This window comes from Prionailurus bengalensis, chromosome A1 (assembly GCF_016509475.1).
Source record: "Prionailurus bengalensis isolate Pbe53 chromosome A1, Fcat_Pben_1.1_paternal_pri, whole genome shotgun sequence".
Taxonomy (NCBI): Eukaryota; Metazoa; Chordata; class Mammalia; order Carnivora; family Felidae; genus Prionailurus; species Prionailurus bengalensis.
Window position 1 is genome coordinate 173,287,456 of NC_057343.1, and position 17,141 is coordinate 173,304,596.

The 17,141-nt window shown below is 43.8% G+C and overlaps 1 protein-coding gene across 1 annotated transcript in view; it reads right to left on the reverse strand.

The window, feature by feature from the left end:
* The window catches only part of REEP5 (receptor accessory protein 5), a 39,933-nt gene extending 25,933 nt beyond the window's left edge, over positions 1–14,000 (reverse strand). The window contains exons 1-2 of the mRNA XM_043595509.1: positions 13,720–14,000; positions 12,900–12,993 (exon numbers count right to left, since the gene is read on the reverse strand). Of these exons, the coding sequence (XP_043451444.1) occupies positions 12,900–12,993; positions 13,720–13,837 (212 nt within the window). The 5' untranslated portion in view covers positions 13,838–14,000. The remainder of the gene's footprint in view (positions 1–12,899; positions 12,994–13,719) is intronic.
* Between the last annotated feature and the right edge of the window lie 3,141 nt (positions 14,001–17,141).

Here is a 17,141-nt window from a genome sequence, read left to right on the forward strand (position 1 = left end):
AGTACTTATAATGTGGTAATAATTTAATATTATTATTATTATTATTATTATTATTATTGGGAGGCAAGAGAGTAAAAAAAGCTTAGTCCTTCTGGCTAAGTACAGCTGGTAGAGGGTTAACAGCATTGTTAATAAGGCTAAAAGGAGATTAGAGAATTACCCATGGATTTTAATTACACTTCACTCTCCAAATCCCAATGCTATAGAGAGTAAAGAGCTGAAATCCCCAAATCCCATTGGCAGGTCAATGGGAACAAACTCAGACACTGGTGAAAACATTTTTCAGGCCCATGGTGTGAAGGTTCATGGGCCAAAATTCTTTACATTGGTATTGGATTGGTACTGATATGCACAGAACCCACTGGCCAGACCACTGGGCTCCTCCAGTGACTGGTACCGGCTGCCTTCACCCTTCCACGTCCCATCAGTTTGTTTACCCCTTTATTGCTGTTTTCTAAAAGCAAGGGCAGGAATGAAGGATAGTGAAAGGATAGCATTAAACATGTGTAAAGAGGGTGCCTGGGTGGCTCAGTCAAGCATCTGACTTCGGCTCAGGTCATGATCTCACGGTTCATGAGTTCGAGTCTCACATCACGGTGAGCACAAGCCCCGCATTGGGTGAGCCCTGCTTCTCTCTCTCCCTCTCTCTCTCTGCCCCTCCTGGGAGTCTCTCTCTTTCTGCCTCTTGCTCACTTGTGCCCTCTCTCTCTTTCTCTCTCTCAAAAAAAAAAAAAAAAAAAAAAAGGAGAGAGAGAAAGAGAAACATGTGTAAAGAAAACAAAGTTTGCACAGAGGTAATCTTGGGCTACCAGTATTCTCTCCCTCCAAATCTGAGTCATTATTCAGAGAACCTAAGATATTCCCTGCCCCATATGGTAATCCGCCACAGAAAATCAGTGACAGATTCATTCAGATGCAAGTATACATACTGAGCACGAACAATGCAACTGACATTGTAATTAAAGCCCATGGGACCAAAACAGACTCAAGGACCAAAAGCCAACAGTCAAAAAATAGTTCCCCTGCTAATTAAGGAGCATATGTGTGATTGGGGAAGGGTCTTATGAAGGAGGGTTATGGAGGCAGAGTTATGGGAAACTGGAAATCTTAACAGAAACAAAAAGTAAAAAATGGGATTTAAGATTTTAAAATTGTTAAAATGACACCCAGTGCTTAGCAACATGCACACCACTGTACCATAACAGAAGAAAACCATCAGCCATACCACATATTTACAAACCTGGAAGAACAAACTCTGATTGTACTTTTTTGCTCTTGGAATAATAATGTCTTAAGGACCCAAAAAAGTAAGTGGAAAAAATTAATGAAAATTAATGAAAGGAGGTCTTTCCTTAATCATTTAAAAGCTCAATTACCTAGAGTTCATCACAACAATGATTAGTTTTCCTCTTTGTAGGTTAGTAAAAGTAACCACCCTTAATTAAGCACTTACTGAATGCTAGATTCTGTGCCAAGTGTTTGACATATAATATCCACCCCTTTTGCTCAAGAAAATTGACCTTTATGAAAGTTAATCTGATTTGCCCAAGAGTTAATACAGCTAGTAATTATCAGGTCTATATACATATGCTTCTGATCACTCACACCAAAGAAATTCAGGTATACACCACCTGAATGGTACATGGTTCATATGTAACTTGGCCACTACAATTCAGATTAGCCAAATGACATAAAATTAAATAATATATTTCTTCAAAGCACTGGCTTTACTACTAAAACCAACTGTATCCATCCATGGAAGTTTAATTTTTTTTTTTAATTTTTTTTAAATTTTTTTTTCAACGTTTTAAATTTATTTTTGGGACAGAGAGAGACAGAGCATGAACAGGGGAGGGGCAGAGAGAGAGAGGGAAACACAGAATCGGAAACAGGCTCCAGGCTCTGAGCCATCAGCCCAGAGCCCGACGCGGGACTCGAACTCACAGACCGCGAGATCGTGACCTGGCTGAAGTCGGACGCTCAACCGACTGAGCCACCCAGGCGCCCCGATGGAAGTTTAATTTTAATGAGTCCATTATATCACCAGACTGACAGTGAATCAAAAAAAAAAAGCAGTTACTAAAACAACCTATAATAATAAACAGCCTTGAGATATGCTGTTGGTAAAGAACAGAAAGAAATCTGCCTCGATTCCAACTTGGTTTGTTTTATCTCTAACATGGTAAATTTTATTTAATAGCAAATATTCCCGAGTTCAAGGTAGATTATTTGAAGCCTAAATATGAAGAATACAGACCATAATGTTTATAATCCTTTTTGATACGGCAAACATATAATGTGACCATACACAGCACCCACTATGCATGAGACTACTTCTGCTGCGTTAATTTATCAGAGAGTGTGATTTAGGAACTCCTGAGAGCTCAAAAAGGTTTACTAATTTCTTATTACCTTGGTTGAGAAGAATGCCACTGCAAATCTTATTTGACACATACAGTGCATCAAATTAGAAGGAAAAAATTACGTATTTTAAGACATAAACACTAGTTTGTTTCCATGCAAATAAAAACATTTTTCTTCTTCATGGAAGAAAAGAAGGTAAGAAGCCATGGGCACTCAGAGTTACTTGTTTTCCACTGCAGAGTAGTTGTGCTCTCAAAGCAAGAAAGAGGCTCCTGTACAGAGCTAGAGAAACTAATGGAAGAAAACAGAACATATGAAAAACTCCATTTGCTTATTATGATTTATATCAAGCCAGCCCTCCTCCCCTCTTTGAAAAAAAAAAAAAAGAGAGAAAGAAAGAAAAAAGATATGATAGGTAGTTAGGTATGCATCCTAAATATATAGAAACTATCTTCTAAGGTTACTGTACAAGAACAATGAAAATATATCAAACTCCTTTACTCTTTAATATGGTGTTTGTTCTCCTATATAAAATGACCAACTTAATGAAATACATAAATAGGCTAAATTCACAGGCAAATACATTTTAGATGAGTCTATAAAACATCTCCAGGGGAGACTGAATAATAAAACAAAAGTAGTCATTCAGTCGTCAAGTAGTTTGGTGTTTAATTACAATGATCTTATTTATTTACCAACTTCCCACCATTTTGTTTTTTAATGCAAAATGAAATATTCAGTTACAGTCAAATATAAAACATGAGGAATGTTAAAGTGTGCAGGCCAGAGAATTCAGGCATCCCTACGACTACCCCTGGCTTTGCCCCAACAAACCCATGACCCAAGTCCAGTAACTTGTTTGTGGCCTTAGTTTCCAAATCTGTAAAAGGTAGCTCTTGCCCCAGCAGCTTGATCTCGAGGACCTAAACTAGCTAACATTTTATAACTCAAAGCTTAATGTGCTACTGGGTGTTGTATGGAAACCAATTTGACAATAAATTTCATATATTGAAAAAAATAATAATAAAAGATCATTCTTTCCCTGCTTGAAGGAAAAAAAAAAAAACAAAAAACAAAAAAAGCTTAATGTGCTAAACTATTTGATAGTTAAAAAAAAAATGTATGCCTAAAGCAATAAAACAGCAGATGCAAATCCTACTGGAACAACCCTTTGTCAATAAAATGAATGGTTCTATAAATGTAATGTCTATGTCAAGTATAGTATCATCAAGTTTAACTTAGGCTCAAGTACCCTCACAACCTGGACAAGAATGATCTAAACTGACCTTTCCTAGACAAAAGAAGGCCACATCAAGATAGGCAGATAGCAGCCTCAAGTTACCTCTGACATGTAAGTGATCCCTTCACCAGATCACCTGGCATAACTCTGGGAGGCTGCAGGATAAATACAGTGGTCATGTGACTGAGAGGGACTGATAAGCTCTACTCCCAAGAACCAGAAGAGTGTGCTAGCGACAGACCAAAGTCAGAAGAGGTTTCTACAGGCCCCACTTATATTTCAATTGCTACAAAAAGCCATTTCATGAACAATTTTTGAAACTGCTTTCCAATTCTAAATTAATTCATTGTTCCTCAAAATTAACTAATTGGTAATGTTGTCAACAGTCACCAATACCTTAGAATGTCCCATATGTATTTCTAGTTGTTTTAAATACCATAAGAGGAAATGAAGTTGGAAATGGACTCCTCATTCAGAGTCAGTCTTGAAAAAGAGAACTCCAAGATGAGTTGGATGAAGGCAGAGGACAAATAAACCACATCTCTAGGGCCCTCAAAAATAGGAAAACATTTTCATTAATTCACAGGGAGCATTCTAGAACAGAACATTAGGAATGAGATCTCTCCTCAAGACTGCTTAAGAGCCCAGAAAGTAGATCATGAGTAAGTAATTTAAATCATTCATCTTATTTGCTCCTTAAGACCTTCCTTTCTCTATGGTACAGGCAAGGGAGATGGGGGGAACCCTAACCTAACCTAATCTAAAATTCTGGCTGTAATTGCCTACAAAAATAGTGACATGCGATTATAAGGATATTTTATTACTTTTTTTAGTTTCTCTACAATTCCATCTTAAAATAGCTCAGCAATATTAGCAGTAATACTAAGTGAAAACTCAACCAATAAAAAGCTGATAAAACTTAAACATCTAACATCTCAGGACGCTGAAGGCAAAATTCACACAATGCCAGTAATGGAGCCAAGTGCACCGTCGGCCAGAACACCACCTGAGCTTCACACTTACCCAGAGGAGTCAAAGTGTGGGCATTCGCCACTCTGCTCTTCAGCACTCCAGCACAGAGCTTACAGTTGTAGAGAGAAAAGCTAGTGTAATAGGAACGTAAGCAGCTTAGGAGAAAGTGTATCTGCCCCCACGTTCTCAAGAGTAAAAAGGAAACAAACCATAATTACAAGTTTTTTTTGGGGGGGGGAAGCACCCAAGAAAACAAACACCCCCCTTACTAATGAGTCTCAGAAGAGAACTACAAGTCCACATCCTCCAGCACCATTAGGGAAGCCTCACTTTGCGTCAGTGGACTTTGTTTTCCGAAACAGAAAGTGGTGCTCAACTGCCAGTCATACCAAGACAACTTCCTCCAACGCTCTTCGGAGAACACCTCTGTTATAAGAGGCTGCCACTGCAAATCTTGAATGAGTTGATCTGAGTCCTTTGTAAACTATGCTCCCGCACTTTGTCTGCTGTGAATCATTAGCTAAGAAGAGGCAGTAGCTTTTACTTCTGGTTAACTGTATTACTACTCTTGTGGTTACTCTGACAGTGTCTTTCCCAAATATCACCCCCCCACACACACCATCCCCTTTTCAATCTTACCGCATAGGAGTCACCCCCAAACATCTCCTCCTAAAGATTCTCTGCCTCCTGACACAGAACTAAAGCAAGGCCACATTCTCTCAGGAAATGCAATTCAGTGTGCCATCCTCATAGGGGCTTGCCCTGGTAAAAGACAGCAAGTCTCTGCAAATAACTAGTTATGTCACTGCTGTTGTAAATCAATGATACATAACAAGAGAAATAACTTGTTAGTTATTTCTAATACATTCTAACTCATGTTCCCAAAACACTGCAAATGCCTATGTGTGCAGATACATGACTTGGTTGGGGGGGCGGGGGGGCAGTCCCCTATTTGAGAGAGGAAAAATACACTGCATCAAGACAGTGTATTGACAATGTCAAACTGAGAAAAGAAAAAGTTTACATCAACAGTTCAATTTTCATCTCTGCACAGGGCATGGCATGTATCTGAGACAGCCGAACAGCCACATGGAAAGTAGTGGAACATAAAACTTAAAAACATGGGCTCTGGGTTTGTTGTTAGTTAGTAAGTAAGTAAGCAAGCTCTATGCCCAATCTGGGGCTTAAACTCATGACCCACAAGATTAAGAGTCTTATGCTCTACCGATTGAGCCACCCAGGTTCCCTGGGTTTAAATACACTTTACCATCTACTAATTGTGAGACCCGGATCAAGTTACTTCTTTCTCTGTTTCCTTATCTGTAAAATGGGAACAATCATAGTATTTAAATCAGAGGGTTGCCATAAGGATTAAATGAGCTACATTTGTAAGGCACTTAAATAGGGATATAAGTATCTATTAAATGAAGTGCTACACAGGTATTCAGCTATGCAAAGAGCTAAAAGCAGTAACATTGTTTGTATTGGTGGCACAGTTTAAAATGGGCTGGTATGGGGTACTTGGGTGGCTCAGTCAGTTAAGCATCCGACTTCAGGTCAGGTCATGATCTCACAGTTTGTGGGTTTGAGCCCCACATCAGGCTCTGTGCGGACAGCTCACAGCCTGAGCCTGCTTCGGATTCTGTGTCTCACTCTCTCTCTCTCTCCCCCTCCCCTGCTCTGTGCTCTCGCTCTCACTCTCAAAAAATAAACATTAAAAAAAATTTTTTTAATGTGCTGGTGAGGACACAGGAGATAGAATCACACATCACTGAAGTGGGCATGAGATTTCAAAAGTGTTGCCAAACATTAGACTGTATACAGTCATCAAAATGCTGGACTCTAAACATATTTAATCTTTTCGAGTCTGATACTAAAATATGCCTGAAGGTGCTTTCACATTCCTGCGTAGTAGCTGAGGGTTCCAGACCAAGACTGGCCCCTGTGTGAACTTCAGAAACATACTCTACCTCTCTGTGCCTGGATCATTTGAAAACTAAAGGAATTAGGGGCACCTAGGTAGCTCAGTTCATTAGGCATCAGACGCTTGATCTCAGCTCAGGTCTTGATCTCAGAGTCATGAGTTCAAAGCCTTATGCTGGGGTTTAAAAAAAAAAAAAGAAAGAAAGAAAGAAAAGAAAACCAAAGGAATTAGATTACATGCTTGATCTCTAAGGCCCAACTCTGATAGTCCCAGGAAGGTGGTAGCCTGATCTTTATGAAAAAATGAAATAAAAATAAAAGTTAATAGACATTTTTGTGGATTTTTTTTTAAGTTGCTGAGTAGGATAGAAAGCAAACTCTCCTCCTTTCCTTTCTCTGCAGGACAAAAGCAAAAATAGAAAATAAAGTCATTAGGGGCGCCTGGGTTGCTCAGTCGGTTGAGCATCCGACTTAGGCTCAGGTCATGATCTCACAGTTTGTGGGTTCGAGCCCCACATTGGGCTCTGTGCTGACAGCTCAGAGCCTGGACCCTGTTTCAGATTCTGTGTCTCCCTCTCTCTTTGCCCCTGCCCCACTCACGCTCTGTCTCCCTCTATCTCAAAAATAAACGTTAAAAAAAAAAATTTTTTTAAGAGGAAAGAAAGTCATTAGACTTTCCCTCATAATTCCATTTGAACAAAGAAGCAGGGACAAGACTAGCACCCACTCGAGGACCCCTGGTGAGGGCTACCTTAGGTCTCTGGCAACAGACTCTGCATGTGAGGGTGCAGCATAGCACACGCTCACAGGGCATCTTTCAGAAAGACTCTTATTTGTGCAATGCCACTAAAAGCAGGGCTGTACTGGGGCACCCGGGTGGCTCAGTCTGTTAAACATCCAACTCTTGATTTTGGCTCAGGTCATGATCTCTTGGTCATGAGATCAAGCTCTGCATCAGGCTCCGTGCTAGGCATGGAGCTTCTTTAAGATTCCCCCTGCCCCCCTACTCTCCTTCTCCCTCCCTCCCTCCCTCCCTCCCTCTGCCCTCTGGCCAAACAAAAGCAAGGCTGCACCAGAAACAAAAGGCCATATATTACAGGATTCCATTTATATGAAAAGTCCAGAACAAGCAGATCCATAGAGACAGAAAATTGTAAGTGGTTTCTGGAGACTGGGGCATAGGAGAAATAGGGTGTGAATGCTAATGGATCCAGTTTCTTTTTGAGGGTGATGAAAATGTCTTGGAATTAGATAGCAGTGATGATTGCACAACTTTATGAGTATACTAAACACTGAATTGTACACTTTAAAAAGGTTGCATGTGAATTATATCTTGGCAAAAAAATGGGCAGCATGGGGGTGGGTCTACCTTAATAACAGAGTTCCTACAATGCAGTGGTCTGCCTTCTCTTCTCAGGAATAGAGTGAATAAAGAGATGACAGCAATTCTGTCAATAGCTCTTGCCAATGAGAAGGCTGGAATTAGATTTCAAAGTGCCTGTACAGTGTGGCCAAAAAGTCTGGAAACATACGGAAATGATGTACACAGAAAATAAGAGTAACCAGTAGGTGGGGGGGCGCCTGGATGGCTCAGCCGGTTGAGTGTCCAACTTCGGCTCAGGTCATGGTCTCGCAGTTCGTGGGTTTGAGCCCCACGTCAGGCTCTGTGCTGACAAACAGCTCGGAGCCTGGGGCCTGCTTCGGATTCTTTATCTCTCTCTCTCTCTCTCCTCCTCCCCTGCTCATGCTCTGCCACTCTCTGTATCTCAAAAATAAACGTTAAAAAAAATTTTTTTTTAAAGAGTAACCAGTAGGAAGGGGGTACCTCATAAGGCACTAACTGCCCCTCCAGGAGCCAGGCCTCCAGCTGTCTGTGTTCCAACATGTCACAACCTCACCTGAAGCCAGGTAATGCCAGGGTCCCACCCACAGCTTTCCCAAGGTGGTGAGTCACAGGATAAGCAATGAAGCCATATGAGCTTTTCCAAATTTTATTTCTGTGCCCTGCAGCCTCTAAGCCCAGTGCTGACCATTACATACAATCTGTGGGCCTCCCTACGATGGAGGGAGAAGAGAGGAAATAGCGGAAGCAAAAGCTGAAGGTGAGAAAGGCTGAGACTGGCAAGAGTTTTGCAGGATGGCTAATTCCTTCCAGAGATCACAGTAGCCAAAATGACCTTAAAATGTAAATCATATCATGTCACCCCCTAAATTTTTTTATGTTTCTTTCTTTATTTTGAGAGCGAGCATAAGCAGGGGATAAGCAGAGAGGAGTGACAGAATCCCAAGCAGACTCCACACCATTAGCACAGAGCCGGATGCGGGGCTCAAACTCACAAACTGTGAGGTCATTACCTGAGCAGAGATCAAGAGTTGGAAGCTTAACTGACTGAGCCACCCAGGCGTCCCTCATGTCACCCCCTATTTAAAACCCATCCAAGGCAATCAGAAAACCTGCCAACTCCCTACAAACTACCAGGAATAAAAACTACACTTATTAACCAGCCACCAGCCTTGCCTGATGGCACCTGCACCTCTCTGGGTCGATCTCACCTTTCTTCCGGCTCAGAGCTTCCAAGGCGCCGTTCCTGGCACATGCTGCTCCCTTGGCCTGGCTCTGCTCTTGGCTGGCCTGGCACTTTCTCATTCCTCAAGCCTTAACCCAGATGGTATCTCACATAAATACGGAAAGGGGGTCCTTCCCGCAATCCCCTACCCCAGCTCCCTGTCAATTTTCTTCACAGGGCTTACTTACCACACTGTGTCACTACTTTATTTATTGTAGTGCATGTAGGTAGACCATTCATTCAAAGAGAATGGAGAGCATGTTGACCTCAGCCCATCGTGTACCTCAAGTGTTGCCACAGTGCCTGGCATGTGGCTGGATTTGACTTTTGCTAAATAGATGAACCCATATTGTTTAGAATAACTCTGGCTGGGGAGCACAGGGAGAATTATAAGAGGCAAGGAGAACTATTAAAGGGAAAGGGGTCACAGATCACATTTTTTTTAAATAATTGTTTTAAGTTTATTTTGAGAGAGACAGAGCATGAGCTGGGGAGGAGCAGAAAGAGAGGGAGAGAGAGAGAATCCCAAACAGGCTCTTCAGGGTCAGCACAGAGCCCAACATGGGGCTCGAACTCACGAAACTATGAGAGCATGACCTGAGCCAAAATCAAGAGTAGGAAGCTTAACCGACTGAGCCACCCAGGTGCCCCACATTTTAACTAACACTGATTTGGGTGCCACCAATAACACCATTTTCAAGGGGTTTCTGGCAATTACACAATTACACTGGTTAAGCGATGAACAAACTTGATTAGACTAACGTTTAACATTGACTGCCTGAATTTTACTCACAGGGGGGTCTGTGTGCTTCGTACTATGCACACAGTTCCACATCACCTTGACAAAGCAGAGGCCAGGTGGGGCCCAGGGTCAGCAGGCCATTTTTCTCTCCCTTGTACCCCATTTTCAAGTGTAACAAGCACAGATTGCTGCTGCTGTACATCACACGTTCTCAACATTGGCTGACATTAGAATCCTTTACAAATTGTAAAAGACCAACGAGCCTGAATCCCCCAAACCCAGGCTGCATCCCAGGCCAATTACACCAGAATCTCTGGAGGTTGGGACTAGGCCTCAGCACTTCTGAAGGCTCCTCAGATAACTCCAATGGGCATCTAAGGCTGAGAACCATTGTTTTAGAGAAAAGTCCAAATACCCACAGAGAGCAATCGTCACTTAATTTCCTTATGGTCAGAGAATCTTATCTTTATTTTACAGGCAAAAGAGTTGCGTCTACAAAAAGGAAGCAACCTATGAATAAATACCACTCTAGAGATGCTCATTATTTCCCAAATTTTTGCTTAAATCATGAAATTCCCTTTATTAGATTTTTAGCACTTTTCCAACCCCTAGTAAGGTATACTACAAATGTCACTTTACCTCAGAATATTCAAATAGAAAGGAAAGTATACTCAGTGAATAGAATTAATTCTAAAATATATAAAACCCACCCACCTGGCCCACTCAGAAATATGACTGTCTCTATCATTTCACAGAATTATGAGCAATAGACAAGAGCATTTGGCTTCTTGGAGGTAAAAAGAGCCAATACTGTTCAGCTGACTATGCAGAAAATGAATAAATGACTACAAACAAATGATTACAAAAAGAAAAACCTGAAATTGACTTGCTTTAAAATATGACTGAAAATGAGGTTACTGCTGGAATTAATCCACTTCAGGTCAAGGAGAAACATACTTGAATTCTGTCTGCACCTTTAGTCATGTAGAGTACCGCACATATCTGAATATACATAGCCCACCTAGAAACAGATTTTTACTTGACTAAAGCCCACACCAGTGATCTCATCACATCAACAGAGAAGGTTATGTTTCTCACAGGATTATGTACCAAATGGTACTGATGTGGAAAAGTTTTTTATCCTTCAGTATTTCCAAAAATCTGTATTCCTTGCTAGTTCAAAATAATTCAAGTAGCTAGACAGTTACTAAAATGCCACCCAAGATTTGTTCAAAATATAATCAATAACCTCTGAACTACAAACCTGAAAAATGCTTCAAACTCTTTTTTATTAAAGAAACTCTTGGGGCACATGGGCGGCTTAGTCCATTGAGCATCTGACTCTTTATTTCGGCTTAGGTCATAATCTCATGGGTTTGTGAGTTCGAGCCCCACATCAGGTTCTGCACTGATGGTGTGGAGCCTGCCTAGAATTCTGTCTCTCCTTCTCTCTCCCCCTCCCCCACTTGTTTCTCTCTCTCTCTCTCAAAATAAATATTGAAAAAAATTTTTAAAAAACTCTTGCAAGTAGAATACACAATCAGAAGGAACGTGCATTTATGTTATTTTGTCTGTTATCATAGACATGTGGTGCAAGCCTTTTTTTTTTTAAGTTTATCTATTTATTTAGAGAGAAACAGTGTGCATAAGCAGGGTAGGGGCAGAGAGGGAATCCTAAGCAGGCTTTGCAAGGTCAGTATAGAGCCCAACGCTGGGCTGGATCTCATAAAGCCATGAGATCATGACCTGAGCCAAAATCAAGACAGAAGCTTAACCGACTGAGGTACCAAGGTGCCCACATGCCATTTTTATAATCAGTGTTGCCTACAAACTTTCTATATACACCTACACCATATTCTCAGTAGATTACATTTTTGGAAAACTTTTATTCTTATACTTTTTCTCACTGATCTGAAAGTCAAACCAGTTTTCCTGGTCTGCCCTTCACAATCTTTTGGTATACATATGCAACCTCAATGGTGCTTTAGCAGGTAATACCGGATAAGGGTAAACGCTTTTCTCAACATGACGACAGGACCTCCAAATTCATAAGCAAGCAGTATCCTAATATGGCCAGACTTCACGGAGTGCTACTAAGGATATGCACCCAACTAATACAGCAACTACTTATGTCACTTCAATTTAATTGTTCAAACCAGAACTAACTTCTAAAACATGTTTCCTTCTTTCTAGTCATATATTAAATTCTAGCCTGCCCTGTAATAGACCCGAGATGTAATAAATGTGTTTATCTGTGTCTTAGCCTCCCAGCCTAAATGTTTTCCTTTATCTCTATAGGCGAGAAAAGTTGCAGAGACCAATTCAATGAAAGCAAAACCCACCAGCTTTCTCGGGTAGTGGTGTAGAGTAAAACAATTCATTTGTGGGGAAGAATTCCTATTTGAATGAATGAAAAAATAAAATTGTAGATAGAATATTTTCAAAATAAACATTGTAGGGTGAAAACCTCAAGTAGTAATAAATTCAGATACATTTTAAAGCTTAATTATATAAATGAGTCATTTCTACAACCAAGGATCTATATTAGGAATGCATTTTATAAGCTTGTTTTTATTTTTATCCTAGGGTGTTTTCCATTTGCCTGTAAGAAGTAGCCAGTCTTTTCAAAATCATGAAAGCAAAAGTCTCCCCAGTTTCTGCATTAACATTAATTCTGAATTAGGGAAGTCCCATTTGATGGGGTTTTACTGTCTGTGCACATACATATAAGGAGAAATATCCATTTAAATAATTGTTAAGGAGAAGGAATCAGCTTTCTGTACCCAGTTAAGATCTCCGCACCAGTTAAGGCAGGACGACTTTGTTGTAACGCTTTCCAATTGTGCATCCATTAGAAGGCACCCACCCTGCCAACATAATCTGATGAAATAAGCATTTCGGCTAGTCATCAAGAGATCAGGCATCAAGTTAAGGCTCTAAAATGTGTAACCTTAAGCAGTTACTACCTTCTGGTGCACTGACCGCTCTCCCAGGAAAATGCGGTTGTGTTAGTAACTAGGGCAGCCCTGGATGGGGGATGGGGAGGGAAGAGGAGGAAAGGAGGGTTGGGGGGGGGGGGGGAGCCACTTACGAGACGTAGGCCGGATAGCCAAATCCTATCAAGTTGCAGAGGAGAGAAGCTCCATAACCGAACATCAGATACAAAGCCACCAGCCCAATGACACCTGGAGACATGAGGATGAGAGAAGTGGGTCTTGTGGGACAAGAAGCGCTAAGCCGGACAGCCCCCGCCCACACCGCAAGGCTTGGCCGGGTATAGGCGATCTAGAAAAACAAACCGCCGTAAGGTGGGGCCCGCGCCTTTGCGGGCTTTGCAGTGAGTCTGGGGATAACCAGGCAGCCCCTACCTTCGAGCCGTTCCTCGTGCTCTCCCTCCGCAGGGCTCCCCCGCCGTACCGCGCAGTAGCCCAGGGAACCCGGCTCCACAGAGGATCCGGAGAGGCCCCGACTCCTTCGCCTGCCCGCGGCCCCTCCCCTCCTGGGGACACCCTTCTCTGTACTGAGCTCCACGGACAGTGTTAGGAGCGTGCCCGCGCGCCCTCCCGCAGGAGGCCCCTGCCATCCCGAGCCTAGCCTGCGCAAGGCCACTGGGACACGGCACTCGGCCGCGGGGACAGACACGTCAGCGCCGGCCCTCCCCGCTCCCCGGGCGCTCCGCCACCGGGCCGCGGACACAGGCCAGCGCCCCCCCACCCCACCCCCGCCGCCGCAGCTCGGGCGCCCCGGCGGGGTCTCTGGCCCCAAGCCTTCCCGGGCGGCCAGACGACCCCTAGGATGCCTCTCGCCCCCGTCTGTCACCGACCTCCGAACTCCCTTCCCGCTCGCTTCCCCTGCAGCTGGTGCAGCAGCTGCTCCCGGGGCCCAGCAGGCGGCGGCGACCCCGCACCCACCGAGCGCGATGTATCTCCTGTTCACGCCGGTCTTGGCCTCGAGCTTGGCCAAAAGGTCGGTCATGCAGTTCTTCTCCTTCAGAAACCGGTCGAATCTCTCTCTCGCGGCCGCAGACATGGCGAGGACCTTCGCACCGCCGCCCGGGCTGCTCCTAGTGCCGGGGCTGAGCGCGAAGACTGGGGCGGGGGCGGGGGCGGGGGCGGGAGGCGGGCGGGACCGGCGCTAGTTGACGCGGCCCGCTCCCCGCGCGGCCCCTCGCCCCGCCCCGCCCGCCCCACCCGCGCTCCGCCACCAGAGCCACACCCGGCCAGCGGCCCGACCTGCGCCTCCCTGGCAGTGGCAAGGGGCCGGAGCTGCAGCGGCTCCCGGCGGGGCGACCGTACCCCGCGTCTAGCAGCCTTAATCCACGGAGGGTAGAGACGGGTGAGACTCTTACGAGCTCCCTTCGCAAATCCGATGAGTGCAAAAGCAGGTGGAAAGGGAGAGGCAGGTGCCCTTGTTGCCCCCACCCTCAGTGTAGTGGGACTGGTCTGATGTGCCTGTACTACTGTGCTAACCCTACTAAGGCATTTGAAATCTAAAAATTGAAATGTACGACCACCCTGAAAGAACTCCTGTCGGAGACATGCTTTTTCCCCCAATGCCAGAACTCAGCATAGTTTTTCTCAATAGCCTTTTTGGAAAGACTCTTGAAGAGACTTAAAACACCCTCCCCTGGGGGACACCCTTTCCAAGAAAGGACTGCACTACTTAAACCTTTTTGTGGTGGACTTGAATTTGATTAATGTCTGATATCCTGGAAACGTTTTCATCCCCACTCCCCTACCCCCTGTCCCAGGGGAGACAGTAGTCTGCAGTTGCGTACAAGCAAAATACTGTGAGAAGGTAGTTCCAAGATTTAGGGCAGGGCCTCACTTTGCGGCCTTCAGGATGTCCAGCTCCTGCGCTTCCTCCACCTGAACTTTGGCTCTTGTTATGTCTCACCATATTATTTCAGGAAACTCCTTTTGAAGTTATTCTTTCTGACTCCTATGATCTGCACACTGGGGTAGAGCTTTCATCATTGCTTATTAAGCTTCAAAACTACCAGTTACTTACAGACGAGAGCCTATGGTTCCTGAGTACCTAGCACTCACTGACTCTGCACACAAACTGCCCCCCAGAGTTTCCTCTTTGTCCAACACAACCCCTCTGCTCTTTCAGATTGACTTAGCTACAGCACTGCCTTCCATTTCTGGGAAAAAAAAAAAAGCTATCTTGCCCACTCCTGGGTTTTTCCTTTGCTTTTACTCTAATTCTACTTACTCTTTTCTTCCTTAGAAATTCTTAGCTCAATTCTCTCAGTACTCCCGCCACCATCCAGTCACATCAGTGAACAAAATTAAACCAAATAAAAAATTAATGGGATTATTGTGATAGCCTCCCAAATGAACTGTCCATTTCTGTCTTTCCACCTGCAGTCAATTCTCAATGTGTCAGCCAGTTGGACCTTTAAAAAAAAATTTTTTTTTTAAGTTTATTATTTTGAGAGAGAAAGCATGAGTGGGACAGGGGCAGAGAGAGAGAGAGAGAGAGGAGAGAGAATCCCAAGCAGGTTCCATGCCACAAGCACAGAGCTGGATCCAGGACTCAATCCCACTGTGAGATCATTACCTGAGCAGAAACCAAGAGTCAGTCACTTAACCGACTGAGCCACCCAGATGCCCTGCCAATTGGATCTTTTTAAAATGTGGGTCAAGGGGCGCCTGGGTGGCGCAGTCGGTTAAGCGTCCGACTTCAGCCAGGTCACGATCTCGCGGTCCGTGAGTTCGAGCCCGGCATCGGGCTCTGGGCTGATGGCTCGGAGCCTGGAGCCTGTTTCCGATTCTGTGTCTCCCTCTCTCTCTGCCCCTCGCCCGTTCATGCTCTGTCTCTCTCTGTCCCAAAAATAAATAAACGTTGAAAAAAAAATTAAAAAAATAAATAAAATGTGGGTCAAGTGTGTTCTTTTTTGCTCTGAACCCTCCAGGAGCTTTCCATCTGTCATAGGTGATGTAATTCATCCTGCTGTCTTCTGATTTCATCTACTGCCTGCCTCCTTGCTGTGCCTCAAACAGGCTGAACGCATTCCTTCCTTAGGCCTTTCACCCTTCTTCTAGCTCCATGGTTCTGAACTAGGGGTGATTTTGCCCCACACAGGACATGTGGCAATGTCTGAAGACATCTTTGGTTATCAAACAGATGGTCACAGCTGGGGAAGCCAGGGATACTGCTTACACATCCTACCATGTACAGGACAGCCTTCCCACAACAAGATTATCCAGGCCTCAATGTCAGTAGTACTGATATGGGGGAACCCTCCCTTATCTGGTAAGCTCCAGGTAACCACTTAACTGTCTCTTCTCACTTTTCGGGTCTTTACTCCAATGGCACATCAGTGGGGCCTTCTCTGATCCCAAATTGCAACCCCCAATGCTCTCTAGTCCCTGGCTTGCTTTTCTCCATAACAATTACTGTCTGACATTCCATATGTTGTACTTTTTAAAAAAACATATTTTTAAATGTTACTGTATTTATTTAGTTCCAATATAGTTTTATTTTTTTAATTCCAATATAGTTAATGGACAGTGTTATATTTGTTTCAGGTGTACAATGTAGTGGTTCAACAATTCTATACATTACTCAGTGTTCATCAGGATAAGTGTACTCTTTTTTTTTATTATTATTATTTTAACGTTTATTTATTTTTGAGACAGAGAGAGACAGAGCATGAACAGGGGAGGGTCAGAGAGAGGGAGACACAGAATGTGAAACAGGCTCCAGGCTCTGAGCTGTCAGCACAGAGCCCGACGCGGGGCTCAAACTCACGGACCTCGAGATCATGACCTGAGCCGAAGTCGGCTGCTTAACCGACTGAGCCACCCAGGCGCCCCAGGATAAGTGTACTCTTAATCCCTTTCACCTATTTCACCCAGCCCCCTGCCCCCCTCTCCTCTGCTATCAGTTTGTTCTCTATAATTAAGAGTCTGTTCTTTTCCTTTTGTTCATTTGTTTCTTAAATTCCACATATGAGTGAAATCATACAGTATTTCTTTCTTTGTCTGGCTTACTTCATTTTACTCTGTGGATCCATACACGTTGTTGCAAATGGCAAGTGTAGAGGTCACGTTTAGGCAACAGGCTTGAGCGGTGGAAACTTAATTAAGCAAGGCAAAAGGGCCCACAGTGATCACGAGACAAACCACACAGGCCCATTAAGCCATAGGCCCTAAGCAACCAATGGGCTGCTTACAACCAGGCACAGTTCCTAAGATACCAAAAAAGGGGAAATTCCATACATTGCCACACTCCCTTACTCCATCCTATAACTGTAGCCCCTCACCATCTTCTCATGACAGACAGCCTCTTCTTTGCTGTCCTGCCCGCTGCTCTTTGGCAATAT